The sequence below is a fragment of the Lonchura striata genome, chromosome 13 (assembly GCF_050655825.1).
Source record: "Lonchura striata isolate lonStrDom1 chromosome 13, ASM5065582v1, whole genome shotgun sequence".
Lineage (NCBI taxonomy): Eukaryota > Metazoa > Chordata > Aves > Passeriformes > Estrildidae > Lonchura > Lonchura striata.
In genome coordinates this window covers 5,245,441-5,271,469 of record NC_140715.1, presented here as the reverse complement: position 1 = coordinate 5,271,469, position 26,029 = coordinate 5,245,441, and the positions used below count along the sequence as shown (strand labels likewise).

The 26,029-nt window shown below is 49.4% G+C and overlaps 1 protein-coding gene across 9 annotated transcripts in view; it reads right to left on the bottom strand.

Annotated features, from left to right (window-relative positions):
- NRG2 (neuregulin 2) overlaps positions 1-26,029 on the bottom strand; it is a 154,833-nt gene that overhangs the window by 53,439 nt on the left and 75,365 nt on the right. For all 9 annotated transcript variants that reach the window (XM_085590974.1, XM_031506032.3, XM_085590975.1 and 6 more), the window contains exon 2: positions 2,330-2,501. In XM_085590974.1, the coding sequence (XP_085447100.1) occupies positions 2,330-2,501 (172 nt within the window). The remainder of the gene's footprint in view (positions 1-2,329; positions 2,502-26,029) is intronic.

Below are 26,029 nucleotides of genomic sequence, written 5' to 3'. Positions count from 1 at the left end.
TCCAAACCCTCCTTAGCACAGCTTGAGGCCATTTCCTTTTGTTGCTGCTCAACAGCTGCTTGAGTCTAGTCTCCACAGCCTGGTCCCAGCACAAGACAGGCACATCTTCATGGCAGCAGGGAGCAGAAGCTGGGATGGGAAAAAATTCTGGGGATGCTTTGGGCTTTGCTGCTGAGGGAGTCTCAGACACTGGAGGAGGCAGCTGCTCGGCTTTCCTTAAAATGTTTATCCTCAGGCTTATTTTGCCAGCAGGAAGCCCTTCCAGCACCACACATCTTTGGCCTCTCACTGGAGAGCCGACATGTTGCCATGGAAACTGGTAAATGCAAAATTATGACTAGACAGCAGTGTCCTGAGGAAAGGGGACCAACTTCCTTCCATTTGTTTCTGTCCCTGGCCCAGGGACTGCGTGTCCCCATCGCTGGGGGTGGGATGCCATCCTGCCACAGCTTGCTGCCGGACACAGGGTGGCAGGAGGTGAGGAAGGGCTGGGATAACTGGGAGGGCAGCAGGGCAGTGCTGGGTGTCTGCTCTGGGGCTGGATGCACTCCAGCTCTGGGGGAAATCGCTGCCCAACACCCTGGGCAGGCAGGACTCGCACAGCTGGCTGCAGAGCGTGCTGCAGACATTTCCCCAGGGCATCCCAGCATTTAGCCATTGCTAAACAACCAAGGCCACGAGACTGGCAAAGGCCACCAAAACCAGTGAGGGCAGCAGAGCAGCGAGGCAGGCACAGCCCTGCCCTGTCTCTGCTGCCCGAGACCCCACACAGCCCCTCCTGAGCAGGCAGCACCCAGATATCCTGGATGCACTGACCACCTCACTGCCTCATCCCAAAACAGCCACAAGACCTAGAATTATTACAATGGAGGTCAACTATCTTGGGTGTGACTCTGAAACCAAACGCAACAGGACTGAATGTAAATTAAGGCAATTGGCAACGCCCCGTTCAAACACTGATTTTTTTCTGATTGGTAGTGGTTTCTAATTTTAAAAATTGCTACTCTAACAAGTCCATAATGAGCTCTTATTCCCACACCCAGAACATATGCTAGCAAAGAATTAGCATCAAATTTTCCAAGGGGTCGGGCACTTGCAAGCTGACTTTGCTGGCTAGGTCAGGATGTAGGAATGCAAGCATAGCCATGATTATGGAATAATTTTAGGATACATCATATGTAAATACCGGGCCTTCAGAAATATCAACATGGATTCATTTAAATCCATCCCCAGTGAGAACCCCATAGCTTGGTCACTGGGGCCTCTTTCTGCAGGTGTTTTAGCCCTGCCTGAATGAGGTGCTGCTGAAGGTGACAGTCACTGAGAGCACCTGAGAGCTTTGCTGGGTGGGGACTTCGGGGCAGATGTGAGGGAGCTTGCCCTGGGGTGGACAGATGAAAGGATTTGCACAGGACAAGCTCTGTGCATGTGACCATGACCCCGATCAGTGTTGTGAGGTCATTTTGCATCTCAGCCCTGCTCAGTGTAGAGAAGACTGAGGGGATCTCATTAATGCACATAAAGATCTCTCAAGAGATGTCAGAGGATGGTGCCAGACTCTCCAGAGCTGCCCAGTGACAGGACAAGGAGCAGTAGCCATAAACTAAACCATGAAAAGTTCCATCCCAGCATGGGGGAGAACTTCTTTATGCTGAGGGTGGCAGAACACTGCAACAGCTGCCCAGGAAGGGTGTGGAGTCTCCTTCTCTGGAGACATTCCAACCCCACCTGGACATGTTCTTACGTTACCTGCTTCAGGTGATCCTGCCTTGGCAGGGGGGTTGAACTGGATAATCTCCAGAGGTCCCTTCCAGCATTAATTTGTCATTCTGTGATTTTTCAGTGGCCTTAAATGCTTCTGTGTCCACCTAAATTCAGGAGGGAACAAACCAATTCCTCCCACAGCCCTGCTGCTGAGTGGTGGGGCAACAGCTGGGTTTGGCTACGTTCTGCATCCCACCCCTAACCACAGAGCAGGAGTCACCCCAGGCAACCTGAGCTGCCCACAGCTACCAGGGAAAGCCTCCCCATGTCACAAGACACCAGTCTCAGGTATCCAAAGCCTCCCTGACCCCAGGACAGCCCATCTACAAGCCCAACACCTTCTCTGTGCATGCCCTGCTCCTCTCCCCACGACTCTCTGAGGACACTGGGGATCTTGCTCACTCTCCTGGGCATGGTAACTGGGCTGAGCGTGGTCCTGTGGCTCTGAGGGAGCCCTCAGTGCTGCTCAGCAGAGACTTGGGGAGCACAGCAGCACCTCCAGCCAGGTGGCCCCAGACCCAGACCCTGCGTGAGCAGAGGCAGAGCAGCCCTGTGTCATACTTACTTCCCATTCCCATACTTGATCCGGATGTCTTTGCTCTTCTTCAGCTCCTTCCCATCTTTAAACCATTTGTAGGACGGCTGAGGGTTTCCAGCAGTTGCCTCACATTTCAGGGAAATCTTCTCGCCCACGTGAACATTTGGGCTTTTCAGTTTCTTCAGTTTGGGAGGAACAGCTAGGGAAAGAGAAAGGGGACACTGTGAAACCTGCCCCTCTCAGAGCTGTGCACACACAAGAGGAGCCCCCCAAGCCCCCTCCCCTGGGGAGCTCCTGCTGCCCCCACTGCCATGGGGTGATGGGGAGGGGCTGCCCAGGGAAAGCAGCACACAGGAAGGAGCGTGGAGTCAGAAACGTCCACACAGGGAACAGAGGGAGCCCCTGGCTCTGGAGGCTCCACATGACCAGATTTGATGGTTCCACAGCAGGCAGGACCCCGTGTCTCCTGTCCCTGCAGAGCTTTGCTGAGCTCTCCACGCTCTCCCACCATGCACACACCTCAAGCTCTCCAGGGACTATTTTTCTCCTGCTCCTGGCCATTGCTGCTGCAGATTGCCAACACCTACATGACCTTTGTGGCTGCCGTGGGTGTGCTGCCAGTCCCACAGCCCCAGCAGCCCCAGCCAGAATGTTTTAGTGCAGATGGAGCAGAGGCAGGTCACAGGGAGCTTGGCCCTGTGCCCCAGATGCTCCGAATCTGCTGCAGAGACCTTGTTCAGCTCAACATCAGCAGAGCAATAGCCACTGACAGGGGCTGCAAGAAAATCCTGCATATGTAAGGAGTGAAGAGGAACAGCCATTCTTCAGAAAAGTGAAAGAATAGGTATTTCAAATGGTTTTATGCCAGCAGTGTCAGGCTGGCCAGCAGCCTTTCCATCCTGGAGCCCTGCACGTGGGTGTTTCAGAGAGGTGATTTTTACCATGCACCTGGAACATCAGACAGAGAGGGAGACACTTCTTATCAATCTCTGCCAGGCTTTATATTAAACCTGACAAGAAAGGATTAGCAGGCTTGCAATTTTTCTTTCAACTGACAGCTCTGCACTCTTCTAGCTCCCTTTTTCTTTCTCAGCACTAACCTTAAAAAAAGAAACAGCAACTTGCTGGTTTTGCCTTAAGAATATTGGTAACAATGGCTTCTCCTTATCTGAGGTGTGTTACAGATAGAGAATTTCCTCTCTCTAATATGCACAAACCACATTCTAATTGCTTTGTGCATTCTGATCTTGCGAAATGGCAGAGCACTCAAAGGTGGAGGGACTGGATGGGTTTCATTAGAGCAGTCACTGTTCTACAGACCTTTGTATGTCTCCTCTAGTTCTTCATGCCAAGCTAAGTTAGTGTAGGTTGATAGTATTTAAAGACTGTTCTCACCAAAAGCGATCTTACAAAAAATAATAAAAAGCACAGCGATTGTCAGGAATATGCTTCTGTGGCAGGAAACTCTCAGCACTCTCATATTCCTGATGGGAATGAGAAGATAAATTGTCCTTAATCAAAAGGACCCCAACATGGATAGAAATGGAACAGTTCAGGGTAACAGGAGTTAGCCAAGCAAAGCTCACAGTGACTGAAAGGCAAGCCCAGGGCTTGTGGGGGGGGAACGTGGCAGGGCTGGTCCTAGGCACGTCAGACCTCACAGCCACAGAAGCTGTGGCTGCCCCATCCCTGGAAGTGTCCAAGGCCAGGTTGGACAGGGCTTGGAGCAACCTGGGATAGTGGAAGGTGTCCCTACCCATGGCAGGGGGCTGGAATGAGATGAGTTTTAAGTTTATTTAAGCCCAAACCATTTCATGATTCTAATGGGACAGGCACAAAACCATTGGGTGGGCTGCAGGCAATTGTTGCAGGCTGGGCACTGACATCTCTCACTGCTTCCCTGGTCACTGTGCTTTGGCACAAACATACGCTTATAACCAGAAATTATCTCAGCTTTTAGCAAATTTTAGGAATTCTGTGAAAATCCAAGGTGTCATGGGTTTTGTGAAGGCTGTATCCCTGATCCTTGTCTCCTTGCCTGGAAATGAGTTGCCCAGAAGAGCTGGAAGACAGTGAAGGGAGAAGAGAGCTGGTCTCTTCTCAGAACACTGCATGGAGAGCCAGGAAGGTAAACAGGACCTTGCTTTTACAGGGGTCATTTTGGGGAATAGAGAAATAGACTCTCAAATATTTATTCTGTCTGAACATGAGTGTCAGTTAGCTCCTATTGTACCCCGAGGTCACCCTGCCCCATGCCAACATTATCCATACACCTTAAATACAGGGAAGGTCCTGACCTTGACGTGGCTGCATCTGTTTCATTTTATTTCCAGCCTGGTGGTCTGCAGAATTATGAAGCAGGCACCATGTGGACATAAGATGGGTTAATTTGGACTGAGATACGAGTCACTGAAGGGACAACTCTTGTCTCATTTCAGAGAAGCCACAGGTGTGAAGAATTCTGATATGAGCGAGAACCGGTAGTAGGATATAAAGAAGTTGAACTGGTGTTAAAACTGATAAAACAACTGAGTCTTGGGGGTGTGAAAGAATATTCTCTTCTCATCTCCTTTCCATAGTTCTATGTGCTACCATCACCCTGGGTGGAAGATAAACTGGAAGCTGCTGGGAGAAAGGGGTGTCAGCCCTGCCCCTCTCCATCGAAACACTGGCAAGAGAAGAGCAAACCCCAGAAGCCTGAAGCCTGTTGAAGAAGGGGGCCAAGAACAAGCAAGGAAATTTCCATGATCTCCCCACCAACATGAATCATGTCTCACCAAAAACTCTGTGTATGCCACCAGTGATGATTACAGGACATTGCTAAGCAGGCAGATCCAAAAAAACAAAGAGCTGACACAACACATGGCATCCCACCCCTCCAGCAGAGAGTCCTGCCCAGAAAAAGGGAGGAGAACATCCTTCCACCCCAATCTACATGTTTTTGGTGTCTCAATACAGGAGGTAAAGAGACAGTGTATTCAGCTCCAGGCCACACTTCATGGACTCCATGGACTGCAATCCTCCAGCTGAATCAGACAGAGCAGTGAAAGGGGAATCCAACCCCAAAATATTCTGGACTGTCTGGGAAAAGGGCTGTGCATAAAGAGGCAGGGCTGTGCTCCCTGACACATCTGTGCCCTTGCTGCTGCAGTGCAGCAGGGCTTGTGCTTGGACAGCAGTGTGGGAAGAGCAGGCAGAGCCCCAAGCCTGGAAACAGCATCCAGAGCCTTGCTCTGGGCAAAAGGGAAGCCTGGCCTTGGTCTCTGGGATGGGCTGCTCTGGGCTGGAAACCCTCACTTCATAATTCCTGCTGCTTTCAGAAAAACACAGAAATCTTCATTTAGAGACATTCACTGCTGATGACTCTGCTTAATTCCAGACAAAGACTTTCCTCTGGTTTTCGTTCGTAAAAAGTTTAAACTGCAGTTCTTATTCATAGTCTGAACTTCTCTAACTTTGGCTTCCAGCCAAGAGATCTCTGCCTTTCTCTGGTAAATTTGAATCCCATCTAGCAACCAGAAACCCCTTCCCTTTTTAGGTACTTGTAAACTATGACTGAATCACCTTTCAACCTTCCCCAGCAGTAAACTAAAGTAGCTTGAGAGACCAGAGCAGCACATGGAGTGCTAATACTGGAGTATGTCAAAGTTTTACATTTAGGTACACTTTCAGCTTTTGACCCATCTCCATTTCTGTCCTGTCCAAATCACAGAGTTGCAGCTCAGAAAACCATGAGTTCAGTTCAAAAAGATCAGAGGATTGATTTTGAGTGCCCCCTTTCTTAGTGCTCTGAGCATTTGGGGTCATTTTAATTTCCTCCTTGTTTGATACTTTTTCCAGCACGCTGGAAAAACAAAGTCACTAGCTTCACACATATCAAAATAGCACACTATCCTGGGCAAACAGCTTTAAATGTGTGCCAGGCAGGGTCCAGGTCCAATTCATGTTTCCATCAAGTCCCAGCTTCCCAGCCTCCTCCACACAGGTGGGGCCAGAACAGCTTCTGTCAGAGCCAAAACACGGGTCTAGGGTCGCCCAAGTCACCCATCACCCTGATGCAGCTGAGCTGAAGCTGCAGTTCCAGTTCCTCACCTTCTGCTTCCCATGGAACAGCCCTGCCAGCTGTGGTCTCCTCCACAGCTGGGCTAGCAACACCCCCAGCTCGAGCCCCACTGCTGCCAAGTTCACCAAAACAGGGGTTTTCAACTTGAAAAAAATAAGGATTTAGCTCTGCTTGTCAAACTGAATCTACAGCTTAGGATCTGTATCTCTGGTCACCCTGCAATTCTGTCAAACCCTCCTCCATCCAAATTTGTGTCTCCTCTCTGTGGGGTGAAGTATCACCAGCCTCACAAAGCCTGAGCTGTTGGACAGAAGAGCCAGATGTATTTCCAGGCAATTTTTCTAAGTGACAATCACGTCAAGGGTATGTCGTGCTGCAAAAAGAAAGTTTAATCCTGGTAGAGCTGAGACCAACAATAAATACAATTTTTCTACAGATTTTTGCTCACTCCAAGGTCAGATGAAACCCAAGCAACCATTAGATCTCATCCTACACTAGTTGTGTGAGCTATAAAAATTAACCCTGAAATATGCTGGAGCCAGGATCAACAAATGCACACAACTTCCTAACTTGTTTTAAGAGCTGTGTTTGACAAAAAGACCTTTGCAGGAGAGGTTTGTCCTCTGATAGCAGCCCTGGCATCCTCTGCCTTCACACAGAGAAGAGAGGGTCACAAAAGTCTGAAATGCTGAGCTCTAAACTATACGATATGAGTTGTTTGAACATCCATTATAAAAGGACTTACATGTACACATTGCTTTAATTAATTCACTTCTGATTACACTTGATATAACACTGAAGTACCTTGATGCTAACAACACCTCTTTTACTTCTGGTACCTGCAGTACGCCTGCAAGCACCTCAGAGCCTCAATTCAAAACATCATTAATCATCCTTGGGCAGAGTGCCCAAACAGAGTCCAACAATGGAGTGGTGACAAAACCACATCCCACCCACAGAGCATCCTACATAAACAAGCCCTTGGCAGCAAAGAGCAGGAGCAGGCAGCCTGGGAAAGGTGCTCCATGAGCTCTGGAACAGCCACAGACGCTGCTTCCCGAGCCGTGGGGATGCTCCACCCAGACACATCTGGGAGCTCTGGAGTTGATGTCATGAGCAGATGGGATTTCTCGTCCTGGCCTCCTCCAAGGGAGGAACTGCAGTGTGAGCCTCTAAAGGCAACCTGGGAGAACATGGATCTGGACCTCCCAGGTCTCCAGATCCACCTACCTATACACTGGCAAGGTGTTCAGGTAGGTGGATCTGAAGACCTGCGAGGACAGCATCCTTCTGTGTCTCTCTGAGCAGCTGAGGGAGAAAGCAACTGAGCTTGAATTCCCTTGGGCATGGAAAAGGGAAGCTGAAAAATGCATTCTCATAGGAATGGAAGAGATGCAAGGAGAGTTAAGACCTACAAACTCCCAGGTGATCCTTGACATGCCTATATCTGAGCCATGGCTTTCCACACAAGGACCCCACCCAATGTCCCCAGGTCAGGACAACCCTCCTGTGCCAGAGTAGGGCAGAAGGAATGTGCACAGGTGATCTCTTGGAAAGAAGCTGTGTTTCTCAGCCTGCCCAAGCCATTGGTCTCAGGCCAGCCCTTCCACCCTGGTGCCAGGGCTTCCACTGGGCTCTTGTGCTGGGCTGGAGAAGCTGCAGATCCAGTGGTGCCTCCATGGGTCTGAGCTCCCAGCTCTCCCCAGAGGAACCCAGACACACAAAGGATGCTCCAGGCACAGTCCTTGAGGCTTCCAGGCCTCAGTGAAGGGCAAGATCTGCAGGCATGAAACCCACCCAAGCCAGGTCTCAAAGGCTGCTGTCCCCTAAGCCCCTTCTGGAGAGGTGTCTCAGATGGGAATAGTTCAACATTCTCTAACATGGAAAATTACAGAACTCATCTTTCCATCAGATCTGTTTTGCAGCCTCAACTTGCTCCAAATTCAATCACAAACATTTGCCAAGATGGCAACTTCTACCTGAAAGGAATTTTTCCTATTTCTGTCATCTCTACTGCAAAGTAAGGACAGGTGTTCCTGCCACATCATCATGCAGGCTGGGACATCAGACACATCTTGAGGGTCAGCACTCTCCCCACTGTGATACAACTCATTTCTTGCCTGATGCAGTCCCACAGGCTCCACTGTTTTAATCAGAGGTGATGCTTCTTTGCCTGGGGCTTAATTTGGCCTTTATTTGACAAGGAGAGAAACCTGAAGCTCAGCAACAGCTCCTGATCCCCTGGACTTTGTTTCAATATTGGCTGCAAATGTCAAGCTGTCAAAGAAGGGACCTACTCTGAGGAAAGCTCCCTCCTGCCAGAAGGGATGGAAACATGGGATCTGCTTGGAAAAAAACTCACAACACACTCGGTGCTTGTTCTCCTTTTTTTCCAGGTTTTTATGTAGAGGGCAAAAGGCATTCCCTGCTGTGCACCCAGGCAGGCTGTGGCGTGTGCAGCCGGAGCTCTGAGGGGACTCAGCTCCTTGGTGGCAGTGTCAGAAGGACTCCTCAGAGTCTGTGATCCTCCAACGCCCCTGGAGGTAACAGGGCTGGATTTGAGTGAAGCTGTAGAACAACCCTGGCTTTACTGCATGGGTGGACACAACGTCCACAGACCACACACAGCCCAGAGCCTGCGGGACAGAACCTTGGTGTGACACTGACACATTGCCCCATGCCAGCCTCTAGCCCCAGTGGGTAACTACAGGCTCCAAACCCAGAGTAATAAACATAATATAATATCTGTAATATAATTTATACTTCAGGCAACTTATGTTTCAGTTTATGCCAAAGCATGGTCAGACATTCTCATGGTAGTCTTTGTAGCCGCTGTCTCAGATCTCGGTGTGCTGAGCAGGTAAACAACAACAACTAATTTAAATTTTGCTGTAACCACTGTTTGACCTTTTAATTAACAAATAGCCATGTTTGTCCGTGAGCAGTGATCATAAAGTCATGGAACCATGAATGGTTTGGTTTGGGAGGGACCTTAAAGCTCATCTCATTCTGCCCCCTGCCATGGGCAGGGACACCTTCCTCTACCACAGGCTGCTCCAAGTCCCTTCCAGCCTGGCTTTGGACATTCCAGGGATGGGGCAGCCACAGCTTCTCTGGACAACCTGTGCCAGGGCCTCCCCACCCTCAGAGGGCAGGGACTCCAGTGCAGGAGCCAGCACTAGACCCTGTGGCTCACTCGGGACATTTACACTCCACCTCCGCTGTCCGAGGGACTATCTGTGCAGTAACTGCAGAGAACAGCAAGGGTTAATAACCCAAATTTCCCCAAGGACTTGGGAGATGACTCCCACAGAGGTATTCCAGCAGGAGTCAGAGGCTCATCTCTGTGCTCCTGGGAGAGGTCCCACTCTGGGAGCTGGAGACGCAGGTGTGACAATGCAGGAGCCACTCCTCTGGGTCCTGGAGGGTCTGCTGAGGACACCCTCAGCTGACTCACACAGAACAGACACTGATGGAAAGGACACACATGACTGCAAGTGTGAAGATGCTGAAAAGTCTGAGATCTGTGTTTGGGGTTGGAATGAAGTGTGGAAAGCACTTTGCTGAAGCCAGAACAAATGTGTTATTCCTCCCTACATGTCCCATACCTTCCCTAACACACAAGTTGCTTTTCGTTTAACTAAGTTCCTGTAGCCTTCTGTCTCAAGAGAGAAGAAGTGACTACAACACCAATCTACAGCACCATTATAATTTTTTTTTTAATCTATTTAAATTGAGAGCCACAACAATCTCTATTTTCATGACCATTCCCATCACCAAAGAAAACTGACTGGAAAGTTACAAGCAGGTTTGTTGATTTAGGTTTGCTCTTTATAGGATCGTCTGGCAACTCAAACCAGGGGATCTTAGAGGTCTTTCCCAACCTTTATGATTCTGTAATTCTACAAAAAAGTGCCACAAAGCCACAAATTCCACCCTCCTCTTACAAATTCTGGCTCCACTTATATTTAAGAGCAACTGATAAATTCCTCCTCCTCTATCTTTCCCACACTTAAAAATCCAGTTATTCTTATTTCCAGTGAAAGTTTTGAAATTGGTGTATGATCTGGTGCAGAGCCTGAGGCTGAAATCTCAGCTCCACTGAAATCAATGAGCATCTGGCCACTGGGCAAGGATGGCTTCCCAATACCCAAATTGTTAAGCCAACTGGGCTGTGCTTTTGCCACAATCCTGGAGGTGCCCATGCACAAACACTCACCTGAAGAGCACAACACCTCCAAGGCATGCACATGCAAATATCCAATATTAAAATCCAGGGGCTGAAGTGCTTGGATTTGCCAAACCTAGTATTCTATGAACACTAGCTGGTTTGCAAACAATGTAATTGGAGTAGAATTGCTATTGTGTTTGTTTGTTTTGAATATTTTTGGCCAGGAAGTTGTCCTGGAGGTATAGTTGAGCATAAGTGGTCTGGTGGAAAAATGTCATTCATTCTGTTCCTATTAAGACCAAAAACAATAGCCACACAAAGACAGCAGCGACAATTTCTGCTCTTCATGCCTCTAACAATGTGTTTTCAACCCTAAAGGCAACATCTTGTTTGTACCCAATTGATTCTGGGATCATATTTTATATAATCAAATATATCTTTGAACAAAGATATGTTTTATGAACTGCTCAATTTCCAGATGACCTTGGAAACAGCAATTCATAAAATATAGCTTTATCTCTATCTTGACAATCAGCGAGAAAAATTACCCACCCATATTTTGTGGACTGCCAATCCAGACCCAGCCAACAAAGAAATTACCCCCAGCATCCAAAACTTTAAAATACATTAATCCTTTGTTCCAGTCACTGAGCACTAAGCACAAATTACTTGCCCTAGAACCCTGGTAAAGAGCCGGGTGGCATCCATCATCTTCCAATCACCAAAGGAAAGTGATTGAAAAAAACACCCCAGGAGACCAAACAATCTAGGTTAGCAGAAAAAACCCTCATTTCATTAAATGTTTATTATGAAATCTGTACATGAAACCATATATAAACCCCTTACATCATGGCAAAGCTAAAGGCTAAAATCTTTCAGATTACAGGGAAGAATTTGCAGATGCAAATGACCATTAGTGGAATGTCATTGGTTCTAGAAAAGGATGAAAAAAAAAAACCAAAAAAACCCTACTGGATGTTTTACAGCTTTATGAATCACAGGACTGTTGCTTTAAAACATAGAGGAGAGCAGCTCAGAGAGAAGCTGAAACTCCTCTAACAGAGACTGCCTGCACCACCTGGGCTCTCCCAGGGTAGGAGGACAACAGACAGACCATCATGGACTGGTGGGGGCATTGCAGGGAGAAATTCCCCCCATGAAGGTGGGGAGGACCTGGCACAGGGTGCCCAGAGAAGCTGTGGCTCCCCCGTCCCTGGAAATGTCCAAGGCCAGGCTGGAAGGGGCTTGGAGCAACCTGGGATAGTGGAAGGTGTCCCTGGCTGGGGCTTGGAATGAGATGGTCTCCAAGGTCCCTCCCAACTTGAACCATTCTGGGATTCTGTGATGATTCTATGACTCAAAGTACCTGCAGAAACAGGACTCTGCATTGTGGGGGCACAGCACAGCCCCAAACACACACACCAAGTCCTTCAGGTAAATCAGGACATGGGCCACTGCAAACAGGTGAAGGTGACCAAATCTGAGTGAGGTGCCAGGTTTGCCACACACGCCTGTCCCTCCCTGCCCAGCCCTGAGCCCATCACAGGCAGGTGCCCAAGGGAAGGACAGGGCTGCACTCAGGCAGGACAGCACTTCTGGAGAGCTCTGTGCTCCTCCCTCAATATATTGTATTCAAACAGAGGGGATTAACTAACGAGGTGGGAGACCTGAGGTCAGGAGGAGCAGGAACCACAGAATCCCTCACTGCAGTGATGCCTGAAGTCTTTGCTTTCATATTTTCCAGACTCTGTACTGCATTAATATATAACTCTGAACTTCATATGAAGTGTTAGCAAGTTCTCCTTACGGTTCAGTCACACAAAACATTCCTTTTCCAGACTGAGAACCAAGGACACCATTGCAGCTTCAGGCCCAAAAAGTGTAACCAGCAGCGAATTGAGGAGAGCAATCAGGGAGAATGGGACTGCATACCCTGGAGCTGTAATTGGACAATTAACCCCAAAATGTAAATGGACCAAAACTTCCAAAAGTGTGAAAACTCATGACCTGTTGTCCATCTTGGGTGTAGCCTCGGCCAGGCTCTTGCACTGCCCAAGGTGTATCCTTTGAAGGCCTTTTTAATAAATACCTACTTCATTCCTTTAGCACTGTCCAGCCTCTGTTCTGGGTAGCCTCTCAAGGCATCAGCAGAGGGACTGGCAGCCCCAGCCCACACCAGCCCCATCCCAGCAGAGGATCCCCCTCCTTCCCTGCTCCAGCAGACTTCGCTGTGAGAGGTGGCTTTAATGAATGTTTTTAACAATGCTTAACTTCAGCAAGCCAGGAAAAATAAGAGAAGCTTGGGATCAATTACAAGATGTTAATCTGGGGCAGGCAGAGGTCAAGTGAAGGTCAGATGTGACAGCCCAGTTGGCAAAACTTTCTTGCCATTTCAACTTCCCAGGAAGTTCTGGGCCAGAGAACATCCTGATGTTCCACACACAACCAGGTGAAATGCCACACAAAGTAGGGATTCACAGAAGAAAGCACTTTAATATCTGGACAGATAAATTCAATGCGAAGCCTCTAATACTGAGGTAGAGATGTTTAATTTTTAACCTATAAAATAATATTCTCTAGCTTTCCGTGACAAAGGCAACCACTGGCAGTCTTAATTAAAATATTTTTTTCCCATGTCCCTGCCTACTTTGAAAGTTCACCATTGTCTCTGGTGTGAGACAAATCCACCAGAGGGTATTTCCAAAACAGAAAGCCCTGTTTTTATCGGGATCTCCCCACAAGAGACCCCAGGGCTTGCATTAGAGACTTGTTTGTTCTCTGTAATGTTATATTAGAAAGATTAAAAGTTTTGCTGTTGGTTGAAGAAAGGCTTTAAAGCACTGGTACCAGAAGTGACCGCAGGTCTGGTTTTCATCCAAGCACAGGAAAGAAACTAAAGATCATCCCTGAGACAGCTTTTCCACGAGCCCAAATCCCACCAAGCGTGGATGGAATTACCACCCCACACTGTAACATTGTCCCAGTGCCCCGTTCACCCCGGGTCTGTGCCACTCTGGAGCGCTGGGATTGGGATCTGCTCCCTCCCCAGTGGCTGAGCCCGCGGGGAACCCAGCGGGAGCCGTGCAGGAGAGACCACGGCGGGCACAGATCCCCAGCCCGGCGAGGGAGCCAGGGAGAAGGGCCACCCTCGTCCCTGGGCTGCAGGGAAGCAGCAAATCGAGCTGTAAATTCCGACTGGGACTCTGGGCACTGCCCAGTGGAGACACTAACACAGCGTGTCTCCTGCCTTGTCCAGAGTGTGGCTTCCCAGCATTGTTCTGAGCAGCTCCGGACCCCCACTGGAGCACAGCAATGGGTGGCTTCCACTGAAATGTCCCCCAACCAAGCTGATTTACAGCTGCCAGGAGTCTCCAGGATGTCAGCTCTTCCTGATTAATTTTTTTATCCTTATTTTCCCTCGTTTTATATTTGAATATTGCTTATTGCGATATTCTTCAGAACTATTCTCTGGAAAGCCATCCTGGCTAATTTTTGGCTTGTAAATTGCTCATGAGCAGTTTGTGGCTTGTGTTTAAAAAAAAAAGAAATCAAGAAACTCTGGCTCATTTTGGTTGGGTGAAGAGATTTTGTGGCCTGCATCAATTCTAATCCCTGACAGCAATGACAGAGCTCTTATTATCACAAACATACAGTTGCAATTTTAAAATTTGCTTCCTGTGACTCTTCGTTAAAATTTAATCAACAGTTTCTGTTTCCACAAACATTTCTCTGGCAGAAAAGATCACTTTATAGAATATTCATGGGCAACAAATGAGAAGGATGGTAAAGCAAATTTGACTTTGTGATGAGAGCCAACCCTTGCTGGCTGTCCAGCTACTTCACGGAGAGATTTAGGGAAGAGGAACAGGAGGAGGTGTAATTTTCTAGGAGCCATTGCAGAACACAAGTGACTGAAAACAAAGACCAATGATGCAGCAGCAAAGTGTGGGCAAAGAGGAGACAATAGGCAAGGTCGTGACGGCTCAAGCAGGGAAATTATTCTGAGTTCAAACTAGACATGAGTTTATTGACCTGCTTCATGTCTAGCTTTAGGTCACAAAATGGGAAATTTCACCAAACTGGGCAGCAGATCCTGCACAACACAAACAACTTAAGGTGAAAACCAGAGTTCTGAACAAAAGATGGTTGTTGAGCAAAAAAGCTATTAATAGTGCTGGGTTTTATCCCAGAAATGTTGCGTAAAGTGGGACAATTCACATCCCTTCTCTGTGCTTCCATTTCCTCCTCTCAGAGATTCCCACTTAATATATTTGGGGCAGGGACTGGCTTTTGTTATGACTCTGTGCTGTGAATAGCACAAGGGAAACAATGCTGCAGCCAGGACCTCTGGATGGCACCACAAATGCCAATTTTAAACAGCAGTGACAACAAGCAGAAGGAGTTTGGGATCCAAGGAAGACCTGGGCAAAGACAGGCCACAATGCAGGTTTCATCCTATGTTGTAAGCATGGGTGGTTCTCATCTCCATGCAGGAGTGACAAAGGAAAAGTAAGGAGGCAGTGGAGCTGGACAGGTAAGAAGAGGCTGCACTCAGAGCCTTTGCTGAAGCAAAATTCCTGCAGAGCTGCTCCTTCACTTCTGCACTCCCACTGACCCCCTTCACCATCTCCCCAAGCCACCCTTGAGCAGCTCCATGCAGAGGCATGCAACCACCTAGAACCCAAAAAGGGATTAACAGGGGCCTGAGAACACTGATAAACTGATGGAAAGAGTGTGGTCTCCTCTTCTGGAGAACATTTTTGTAGGAAATGCTCAGTCCAAATATCCCATGCATGGGACTTTTTTTCTGATGAATCTGTAGAAGGTACAGTGGTGCTGATGAGCTGCCCTGGAAAAGCCTGGATAGGCCTTTGGATCTACAGAACTAACCTGGAAAGATCCAAAGACAGGATATGGAGGGACAACAAATCACAGGATTACAAAAATCAGCTTGGAAGAAGTGCTCAGAAATTGAGCAGATCACATCGCTGCCCCAAGGAGGGATCTGCAACATCCATCCACAGCCAAGCTGTACTGCACATCCACACTGCATCCCACAGGGTGCCCCAGGACCTGGATGGTTTCTAGGATACAGCTGATCCTGACCTCACAATCTCATCAACAGTGGATTCCCTCTGGAAATCGCCCTGGCAGAAAGGCTGTCAGTACAGGAGAACACAGTCACACTGGCAGCTACTGGGACTCATGAGGCTCTTCTGGTCCCCAGGTGCAAAAGAGATCTTCCATTATTCCAAAGATGTAATCCATCTCTCCTTTTGTCCTGTCCTTTACACTGCCCCTTCTTCCTGTTCTCTTGTCCTTGCCCATGCCAGGTCCACCAACCACAGATAACCACAATCACTCCTCTTTGTCCTTCCTGTCTCAATCTTGGCTGTGAGGCTAATGATTTTTTTTTTCTTTGCAAAATCCATTACCTTGAAAACCTTGAATATCACCCTTAAGCCTCAGTCTCATCCTCCTTTCATTTCTAGAGATGCTGACTACCTCCCACACCTCACTGAAGAGCTCCCAGCAGCCTTGTCTCCATGAAATCCAGGGGGCCTGAATCACCCTCTCAGACACCTGAATACTGGCACTGCTTTTCTGCTTTTCTGCCTATTTGGGATGGCGCATCGGGAGCTCCACTGTCACACACAGCTCAGAGACACTTCAGTGCTGCTTTGAGGCTGTGGGTCACACTTTCCCCCTGGCTGCAGCATGTAGAAGCTGAGGTTCCACTCACAGCCCATGAAAGGTCACTGCTGGTCACCTTCCTGCCCTGCCTGCCCTTGCAGCAGCAGCCCCCTGCCCAGTGGTCAGGCCTGGAACACCATGAGAAGAAAGCCTTTCTGCTCACCTAGATGATGCTGTTTGTAGTTGCAGAACCCCTGCACACGTACAGAGGAAGAATTCATCCCAGACTTTGTAGCCACAGGACCCCTGCACATGTAGAGGAAGGCTCCATCCCAGATCTGCTTTTCCAATGGTGCTTTTCAGCAAGGACCCACACCAGCAATTACCCAGCTCTCACCCTAAGCCAGGGGATCACGAAGATGGAACATCACAGTTGAGCACAGCCTACCCTATTATGCTTCTCACCTCATTTTTCAACTTATGCCCCTCCCTTTATAATTTGGTGGTAAATAAATGCCTGGACAAAATATCACCTAATTAACCGGGAGCGTCTTTGTGAGCATGAACAAAAGCTGAATGGACACCTCAGACAGGATCACACAGCAGCCCTGCCCCGTGAAGGATATTCTGAAAAAACATTCCCAGGTAGCTGACAATGAACAGATCCCACTTCATAAGAGCCCTGAGAGGCTCCCTGGATGTGCTGCAGGGTCCCAAGGAGACCTTTCAGAGGTTAACTCTGTGCAGTCACCACGGAGGGCAGCAGCTGGCACGGCTTTAGCTCCCAAGGCTGCGCTCTCCTTCGCTCCCCTGACAATTCGACACACTGCTGTTTATCCTAATCCATTGTTCATGGTCCTCCCCACCCAGTTCTCAGCCCATGTGATGCTCTCCTGTCCTCACCAACTGGAATTAATTTGGGGTGCTAGGGCTCTATCAAGACATTTCACTGAAATCTAAATGTTGGCAAAGAATTACCTGCTGTCATAAGATATTTTGGGATTTTATCAGACACTCGGAGTAAACACGCAAGTCATCACATTTTTCTGGGGCAGCTGGCTTGTAATTCCCAGCTCCTCAGTGATCCTCTGAATAACCACTCAACTTTGAGAGGGAGATCCTGGTCAGCAAGGATTGTTTATCAACATAAACTTTATTCCCCCAGAATTCCCCTCTACTGGCGTGTTATGTAAAGCTGATGCTGCTAAAACATTCAGCTGAACTTAGGTCAAGAGAAGATGGCTTTTGAAAGCCTTCCAATGGTTCGTTTGCAGTAAATGGCTGAGAAATAAATCATTTCAGCCCTGATGAGTCCTCAAGCAGCCAACTCTGTTAGCAGGGCAACTCCAGCAGTGAGGAACTGGGGGAGGCTTCAGTGACACATGGGGACTCGTGACAGGCACAGAAAGCAGCCAGGGAGGACCACCAGGCTGAGGGAGGCTGACATGTTGGGTCTGACCATGCTTCTTGCTAGACAAGAACCCCACTTAATGCAGCAAGGATCACTTACTGCTTCTGAACACTTCCCAGGGGGAAGTCTTCTGCATTCTCTCATGGACAGGCTCCTCTCCTGCCCTGATGCCCAGAGGCACAAAACCCCTGCCTGCATTTTTCCCAAGTTTATCCAGACGACAGCATGCCTAGGCCTCATGTAAATGTCTGCCTTGCTGCCAGCCCTGCTATGCTCTTGCCTTCAGTGGCTGCAGTGACAACTTCAGGGGATGAAACCAGCCAGGAGCAGCCAGGGATGTCTGGGCTCCCACCTTTGGCCTCAGACAGACCTAGAAATGCTACATTTCCATGACTTTCTGTACTGTCATAGTGTCCCTTCTCCTTTCAGAGACCTCATGTTTCAAACCTGTGGGGTGAAAGGTGTTTGAGGGTTCCCTCCCTGCTCTCCCAAAGGCAAAGGACTTCCATTCACAACCAGGAATTGGAATGTGAGACCTTAGCTCAGCAGGCAGTTTACCCACAGATGACCTTCAGCTCCCCAAAGCATCATTTCCCAGGTACATCTCAGGTTTGGCACGGTGGGACTGAGACAGTGCTGGAGCACTGGACTTGAGGAAAAAGCTTCAGGAAGCTTCATGCTCTGGCGTGGGTGGGACACAGGTGACAGCTGGGTGACCAGTCCAACAGCTCAGTGAGGACCAAAGCTAAGCACCCTCCCAGAGGCCCCTCCAGCCAGCTCTGAAAGGCTGCTGGTTCAGGACAGCTCATGCAGTTGAGCCCCGGGCTGCTCTGACAGGTCTGGACTCCAAGGGCAGCTCTCCAGGGTAGGGCTGAGGAAGGGACTGTCAGCTCAGGCGCTCTGCGCGGCCTCGGCTCCGCGTGGCTCCTCCAGAGGGTACCAGAAGCCTGAGGCAGGCTCTGCCCTAAGTGCTGCCCCTTTTCTGGGTGCACAGAGAACAGCCTCCCCTGCCAAGCCCTCCTCCTGTGCAGGGCTAGCCCAAGGGCAGCTCAGAGCAGAGCTGCCACAGGAGCCCGTGGCGGCCCAGGCCGTGTGCAGCTGCTCCGAGCGCACACAGATCAAAACACCGGAGTTTTCCTGCAGGGTGAGAGGGTGTAAGGCAGGACTCTGGTGCAGAACAGTTCTTTCCCTTTAAATTCCCATCCTAGGCCAAGCATGTTTTGCAAGAGCCTCCCTGTGCAGACAAGCCCCGAGGCTCCAGTGCAGAAGAACGCTGCTGCTGGGGGAAGCACCCAAAGCCTGCAGGGTCCGGGACTGCAGCGAGGCAGCTGCTGCATGTGGCAGGAGAGATGGGACAGGCCCAGAGAAATGCACTCTCCATCCCCAGAGAACACATTCAGTGCCTCTTCTGGCCTGCAAAAAATGATCAGGAAGGAAAGAAGGGGAAAGTAGGAGAGGAGGGGACAGATAGACACCAGACACGCAGCTCTGCTCATTTGGAAGTCATGAGCTGGGCCTCTTCTTGAAAATGGTGATATTGAACTAAACAGAAGGAGATTCCCACCTAGAGATGTGTTTGGAGCTTGCTGTTATCTTTGATGTTGTGAATGTCTGGGGCCCAGACAGGACACACTGTGTGGCTCTGTCCTGCAAGGACAAAGGGTAAGAGAAATTGGAGAGTCACAGAAAATAAAACAAGTACAGCACCTGGGGCTTTACGGGAAATACCAGATTATCACAGCTCTGGCAATAAAACCAAAACTGCTGGCAGTGCTTCAGATTATAACTGCTTCTTTCTTGCCTTCTAAGACCCCAAAATGAACAAGACACCTACCTAACCCCACAAGAGAACCAGAGCTGTGACTCACAGAATCTCCCTCAAACAGCACATCAAAACATTACCAACAGGAAAATGTTACAACTCATGAAATGAGCAATGGCCTTGCCAACACAAGGCTGCTTCTTAAAATGGCATGGCCTGCCCACATTTTCTAAATATAGGATAGACAAGGAAACCTCTCCAGAAGTCCTAATAATAAAAAAACCCAACCAAATACATGCTACATGGACAGGGGTGGGGTTTGAAAGCTGTGATCAACCTATTTCCATTGTACTACAATCTCTGCTTGCTTTTCTGTCCACCGGCTGAAGGTAGGATGGATAACTTGACCACAGAAAGGAATAATTTCCTGAATTGCAGCTTAGGAAAGTCCTAAGGAACAAGAGGAGCATTGCAACTTCTTGTCTGCAGATTCAGGAGGGCAGTGTGCCAGGAGAAGAGGCAGAAGTATTATTGAAAAGAATTAAATCTTTAGGCCCATGGAAGCCAAGGTCACTTGGCATGGGCTTGGTCTGCAGTGCCTCCACCACCACCAGCAGGGCAGAGCAGCAGCACTGCACCCTCCTCAAGGAATGAGCTGAGAGAGGAGCACTGAGGAGCCAGAAACTTGCCACAGGGGCTCTGTGCTGGGGCTACCAGCCCCAGTTTGTACCGTGCCTTTACTGCTGCTTTGCCAGCGCTGGTATCCAACAGCAAAACCCCCTCAGGACACGTTCCTGCAGCAGTGCCCCTTCTCCTGTTTGCCACAAGAGAGAGCCAGGATTGTCTGCTCACAGGAACGTTTTTCTCTTGACAGCTTTTCTTTGGTTACCAACAAACCTTTTCACCCTCCTGCCTGGAAGTGCACAGCCGTGAATCAGGAAAGCTGAGTCAGACCCTCAGCCCCGGTGGCTGCTGCAGGGCTGCCAGAGTGCCACCACAGCACGGGGGTGGCACTGCCCTTGTCCCCCAGCCTTCCACAGGAAACCCCAGTGCTCATTCCACCATCATCTGCAGCCATTCCTCCAGAGTTTTAGCATTTTCTCTCCCAGCTACCACCATATTTGCCAAGATATTTGAAATGGATGTAAACTGAAAGAAAGTAGGTTTAGATTGGATATTAGAAAGAAAATCATCCCTGTGAGAGTGGAGAGGACTGAGGTTGCTCAGAGGAGCTGTGTCTCCCCCATCCCTGGAGGTGTCCAAGGCCAGGCTGGACAGGGCTTGGAGCAACCTGGTATTGTGGAAGGTGCCTCTGCCCATGGCAGGGGGTGGAATGAGAAGAGTTTTGAGGTCACTTCCAACCCAAACCAGTCAGTGATTCTATGATTCTATATGATTCAAGGTGACCCCCCTGAAATCCATCCATGTTTCTTCATGGATCTTAACCCTTGATTTTCAGGACTCTCTCTTGATCCACATGTGTCTGTTTCTGACAGCAGAGAGGTTTCCTTATTCCTACACAGTCTCACTGGCCCTGCTGGACAGAAGGGGGAGTCAGGACTCATCAGGGTGGGCAGTGGGAAGGACACACAGGAATAGGCAATTCATCCTGCTTCCCATCTTTCTGAGATTATCTTTGCAGGATAAAAGGTTCAGATTCTGGACAGAGAGTTTTCATACCTGGAAGAACTGGGAGAAGTAACCCAGGACTGAGTAGGAAATGTTCTTTCAGGCAGAGAAGCAGCATGGTCATTATCATACACATGCTGCTTTTGGTACCAAGTCATCATTTCATGAAAGATCCAGGGTAATTTTAGCTTTGGGCTGACTCGTTTTTGCTTGGTCATATAACTGGCATCTCAGCAATGTCAGGATCTCTCCTGAGATGCAAGTTTTAGCTGTGTTTGTTACCCCACAGCTATCCAGAGAGTTTATTTTAGCATTCATTAAACGTGCCTCTCACGCAGCCTCTCAGCACAAATACAGAAACCTAATCTCATTTATTGACAAACGTGAAGCAAAATATACTTCCATGCCAAGAAGTTCATTGCATTCTTTGTCCTTGCCCTTCAGGCAAAAGCCTGAACAAGCAGATGAAACAGGAAAGATCTCTGCAAGGGAAACGAGCTGTGCCTGGGGCAGTGATCAGGGGGACTCCTGGCCTTTCAAAGACATCCTGCCCTGCTCCAGCCCCTCCACCCCTGGATCCTGTGATCCTCAGCCATTTTCAGGCATCAAATTCATGGCACAAGCCCCGCAGCTCCTTCTGCTCGTGGCAGAAGACAGAGGCAGTGCTGGGATCTGCTGTGATGTGGAGCTGGAGCTGCTGTGCCCATCCATGATGGCATCACGGAGCAGGGCAGGCTGAGGGAGCCGTGCCTTGCATTCCAGCTGTCTACCCAAAAAGGAGCAATGTACCCACAGCTGTGGGCTCTGGGGTGTCTCCCAAACCTCCTTCCCCACCAGAATTCCTCTTGCCTCCAAGCTCTGCAATGGGAATGGGGCAGGTGGTTTTGCTTGGTTTTTTGGGGTTTTTTTTTGCTTTGCAGTGCAGCTGATGTTTCTCTCCTGCAGAGAGCAGCAGGTTTGCATGGGCACAGCTGAAGCTAGTTACCCTGTGTGCACAAGGACTGTGCTAGCAGCTGAAAAATCATCCTTCCCACCCTCCAACTTACCCTAACTCCACATTCCTCTCTGCCAGCCCTGCCCCACTCCCCTGAGCTGGGAAATGGGCACAGGAGACAGGCACCTGAGCAGCCCCGCAGTGCAGGCAGGGGGGATGTGGCCAGGCTCAGGGGAGCATCTTTGTCTCCCAGGAGCATCCAAACCCAGTTCCCTGCTGGCACCCGAGCTCCTTGGCTGATCTGCCTTCTCACAGCAGGAATGTGGCCAACACCAGGGCTCTGAGGAGACTCCTCAGACCCACACCTGCACTGCTGCTGGAGTAAGACCAGCCTGCCCCCAGAACAAGGAGATTTCTCTCCAGGAGCACTTGGGTCAAGCCAAAGGACGGGGAAGGGCAGGGACCAAAGAGCTCTTTTGGTGTGCTTTGAGCCAGAGATGGAGGTGCTGAGCATGGGGGTTTTGTCAGTAGTGTGACAGGAGGGAGAGATGTACAAGAGACACAGAAGGAGCATCAGGGTCAGTACAGGCTCTGCCAGAGTACTGTGCTAGCCAAAACTGCATCTCCACGCCCCCAGAGGGCTGCAGCACATCAGGAACCAGGGAATTCTTGCAAAGCCCTATGGACTTCAAAGTGGAAGAAAAAACTCATGTGAGCACAAACATATGTACACACACACACACACAGAGTTTTGGAGGGGAATAAAGTCCCAGCCTTCAAATCAAAAACTGTTGAAAGCCAGAGGGTTGGATGCTCAGCTGGTACATATCACACATCCACCAAAAAAGCCAGAGGAGATAGGTCAGAGAAACATCTGCTGAGAACCTGCTGCATGGATTTCAACCTGATTTTACCCTCAAATTAAGTAAATGTGCAAATTCTGACACCAAAAAGAAGTTTCTCTGAAGGGCTTCCAAGCATTGGTCAATGATGTAGGAAATCTGGTTCAAATTTTTGGGTTGTCTTTTTTTAAAAATAAATGAACTAAACACTAAAGCACCTGACCTTAGTGTAGTCTTAGGGTAAATTAAAGTTTCACTACTTGCCTAAAGAACATATTTTCTGTCCATCTCACATATTTGTAGCTGTCTTTCTGATCTGCCAGCCACCAAATATCAGTCTTGGAGAGCAAGTGTGGTTCCCTTCTGCTCCTCATCCACACCATGGATGAAAATTGAGCAAGAAAAACTGGGCTCTGGATTCTATTTGTAGTCAAAAATCTAAGGGGATAGTAGGAATGAAGCACATTGTAGAAGATCTCCAGGACCACCAGACTCCTCAGAAGTTTGATCACACCATTGCTGCAGGGAGACAACGTTGTGTGGTTATTGATCTCCTCTGCAGAGCACCTCTCCCTCCAATTGAGGACCTCTTGCCTTCCAGACACGCCTGAACTAAAATCCATTTTAAGAACTGATGCCTGAGTCTGCCAAGCCTAATTACCAGAGTTATTAATTACCTAAAATGTTTAATTTTTACCATTATCTCTTGTATTGTTGTTACAATTTGAAACATCTCAAACATGCAACAGCAGAGCGCTGCCCTGGTTGGAGAGGAGACCACCCCAGGTCACATTGGTTCAAACACCATTTGTTGCCTGGGCACAGCACCAGAGCCAGGAGCAGGACTCAGCCTGGAGGCCAGGCACGCCTCTCCCTGCCTGGACACTCCCGTGGGATGTGGAGGGAACGGGCAGATCTTCCCCAACCAGTCCCCTGGGGTCCAGTGAGAGCTTCTCCCGTGGGCAGAGTCCCCTTTCCCAGCCATGTGATTTGCTGCCTGCCCCAGACAGGAGGTCAGCACAGCAGGTGATGCATGTCCGAGCTCCAGCCCTGCTGGAGAGGCCTTCGCCCTCCCGAAGTGCCTTCCCTGCCAGCAGTCCCTGAGCAGCCCCAGGACAGCACACGCTGACAGCAGCCAGGGCAAGGAGCTCCACACAGCCCCAGGGGAGTCTGGCTGAGTCAGGAGAGCTGGGAGGCTCCTACCCAGCTCTCCACAGCCTCATCCTCAGTGACACAGGTGCAGCTTTCCCAAAGAAAGCTCCAGGTTATCTCACAGCCTCTGCTCTCAACACTGTTTCTAGCACAGACATCCAGCCTTTACTGGGATTTCAGTCTTGTGACTTCTCAGCCAAAGGAAACAGCCTGGATTTAGGATCGTAGGCATGAGTTGCATCTCTCAAGCTCATCTTGAACTTGATTTCTTCAAGTTCTCTTCAAGAGACACTGTGTTTTTTAATGGAGCTTTGCTGCCAGAAGAAACAAGCACAGCCAAGCAGGAGGTGTGTTACCCAAAGCTCCACTCATTGCATATTCCAAGAGCTGTAACATAGCTCTCAGGCACTGGAAAAGGCACAGGTCATACAGCCCCCATGCTGAACATCCCCCCTCGTGCACCTGAAAGCACTCATTGGAATCTGAGGGAAAACGAGAAAGGGTCAGAGGAACAGGAGACTGTTCTTCCCCCATTTCACTGCCTCAGGAGTTATGCCACAGCACAACCTGCCACTGTCTCATGCCACCTTCTCTGAGCAGTTTTGGCTGCAGTTCCATTGGAGCTCAGCCCTGAGCCAAGCCTTGGGCTCAGAGCAGCACTCAGAGAAGGACTCTGGCAGTCCAGAGGCAGGAGAAGGATGTCAGAGCCAGGCTGCTCATGGCAGCACAGCTTTCCTTCAGCCAGGTTGCAGCTGGAGCCCGTCACATTAATGAGGCAGGAGAATGAGCTGAGCACATGACCTCCAAGGTCGGCAGCCAGGCTGTGCTCAGCCCCTCTCCAGATGTTCCTCCTCTTTCCAGAGACTGCCTTTCCCAGGTTACTTACACCTCCAAAAAGGGATTGAAACTGGAATGCCCAGGGCTCTGACTCACCAGCTTTTGGATCCACAGTGGGATTACTTACTAATGTACTGTTCTGCTGCATCCTGCCCCTCTGCCAGGCGTTCCCAGCCCTGGAGTCTGCCTGAGTGGAGAGATGGGTTATCCCTCAACCCTGCTGGGTCCCTCTCCTCTAACTCCTGTTTGTATTTACACCTCAGACTATGAGCTACGGAACAGGGGAGGAACAGAACTGTATGCTCTGTTCAATCCTTCCTTCAGCTGAGCTCCAGGGAAGACTAGAAAAGAGCTGGGATTTACCTCTTCCTTTACCCCAGCATGAATCACTGGAGCTTGTGAGTCAGACCCCCTCCATTCCCAAAGCTGAGCAAGTCCCTGCACGTTCCCCAGTGCACGGTAACTGTCCCCATGTGTGCTCTGAGCCACATGAACACCAGCCCATGGACTGAGCCCCTGGAAACACACATGTGGACAGATCCTGGAGCACAGCTGACATCTGGTACCTTGTGTGCCTGGGTGTTTATGGAAAACAGAGCTGCTACTGTAGGATATCCGCTGTGGGTTATTCTTCTTGTAAACAACCCTTTTTGGCTAATATTTCTACGAGCTCCTCAGAACTGGAGTCTTTCCTGCAAGCAGAAAACTCAGAACAAATCAGGAGCGTGTTCACCCTGCAGCGTGGACACAGCCCACACAGAGGTGCCTTGGCTGGCAGTGAAGGAGCTGCTGTGCCTGTGCTGCTGTTGAGTATCTGAGACCACAACCTGCACTCAGCATCTGCAAGGGGGTTCCACATTCCCCATCCTCCCTCCCCAAACCCTGGGGTAACACGGCAGCACTCTAAAGCACCCAGGCTCATAGACCTGGGCAATGTGCACCTGCTTCTGCTACTGTCCCACTGCTGGCTCGTGCCCAGGGGCACCTTCCCTTTCAAGCTTTGGGAGTTTCAATTGCAATACCCTTCTGCACAACCTTTCTACCAATTCCTGACTCATCTGGGAACTGAGGTCAAGCCAGTTCCTAGTGAAACATGAGATATTCTGCAGAGGCTCTTCACCTGCTCTCTGAGTAGTTTTCCAGCACTAGCAATTGCCATGGGCAGTTCAAGAGAAAGCACAGTGCCTGTGCTGCCAGCCTATTAGCATTGACAAACAACAAAAAGCTGAAGCATACACAACGTTTTCCTCAACACCAAATAAAAATAAGAGAGAATGCCTGGAATTGCTGGG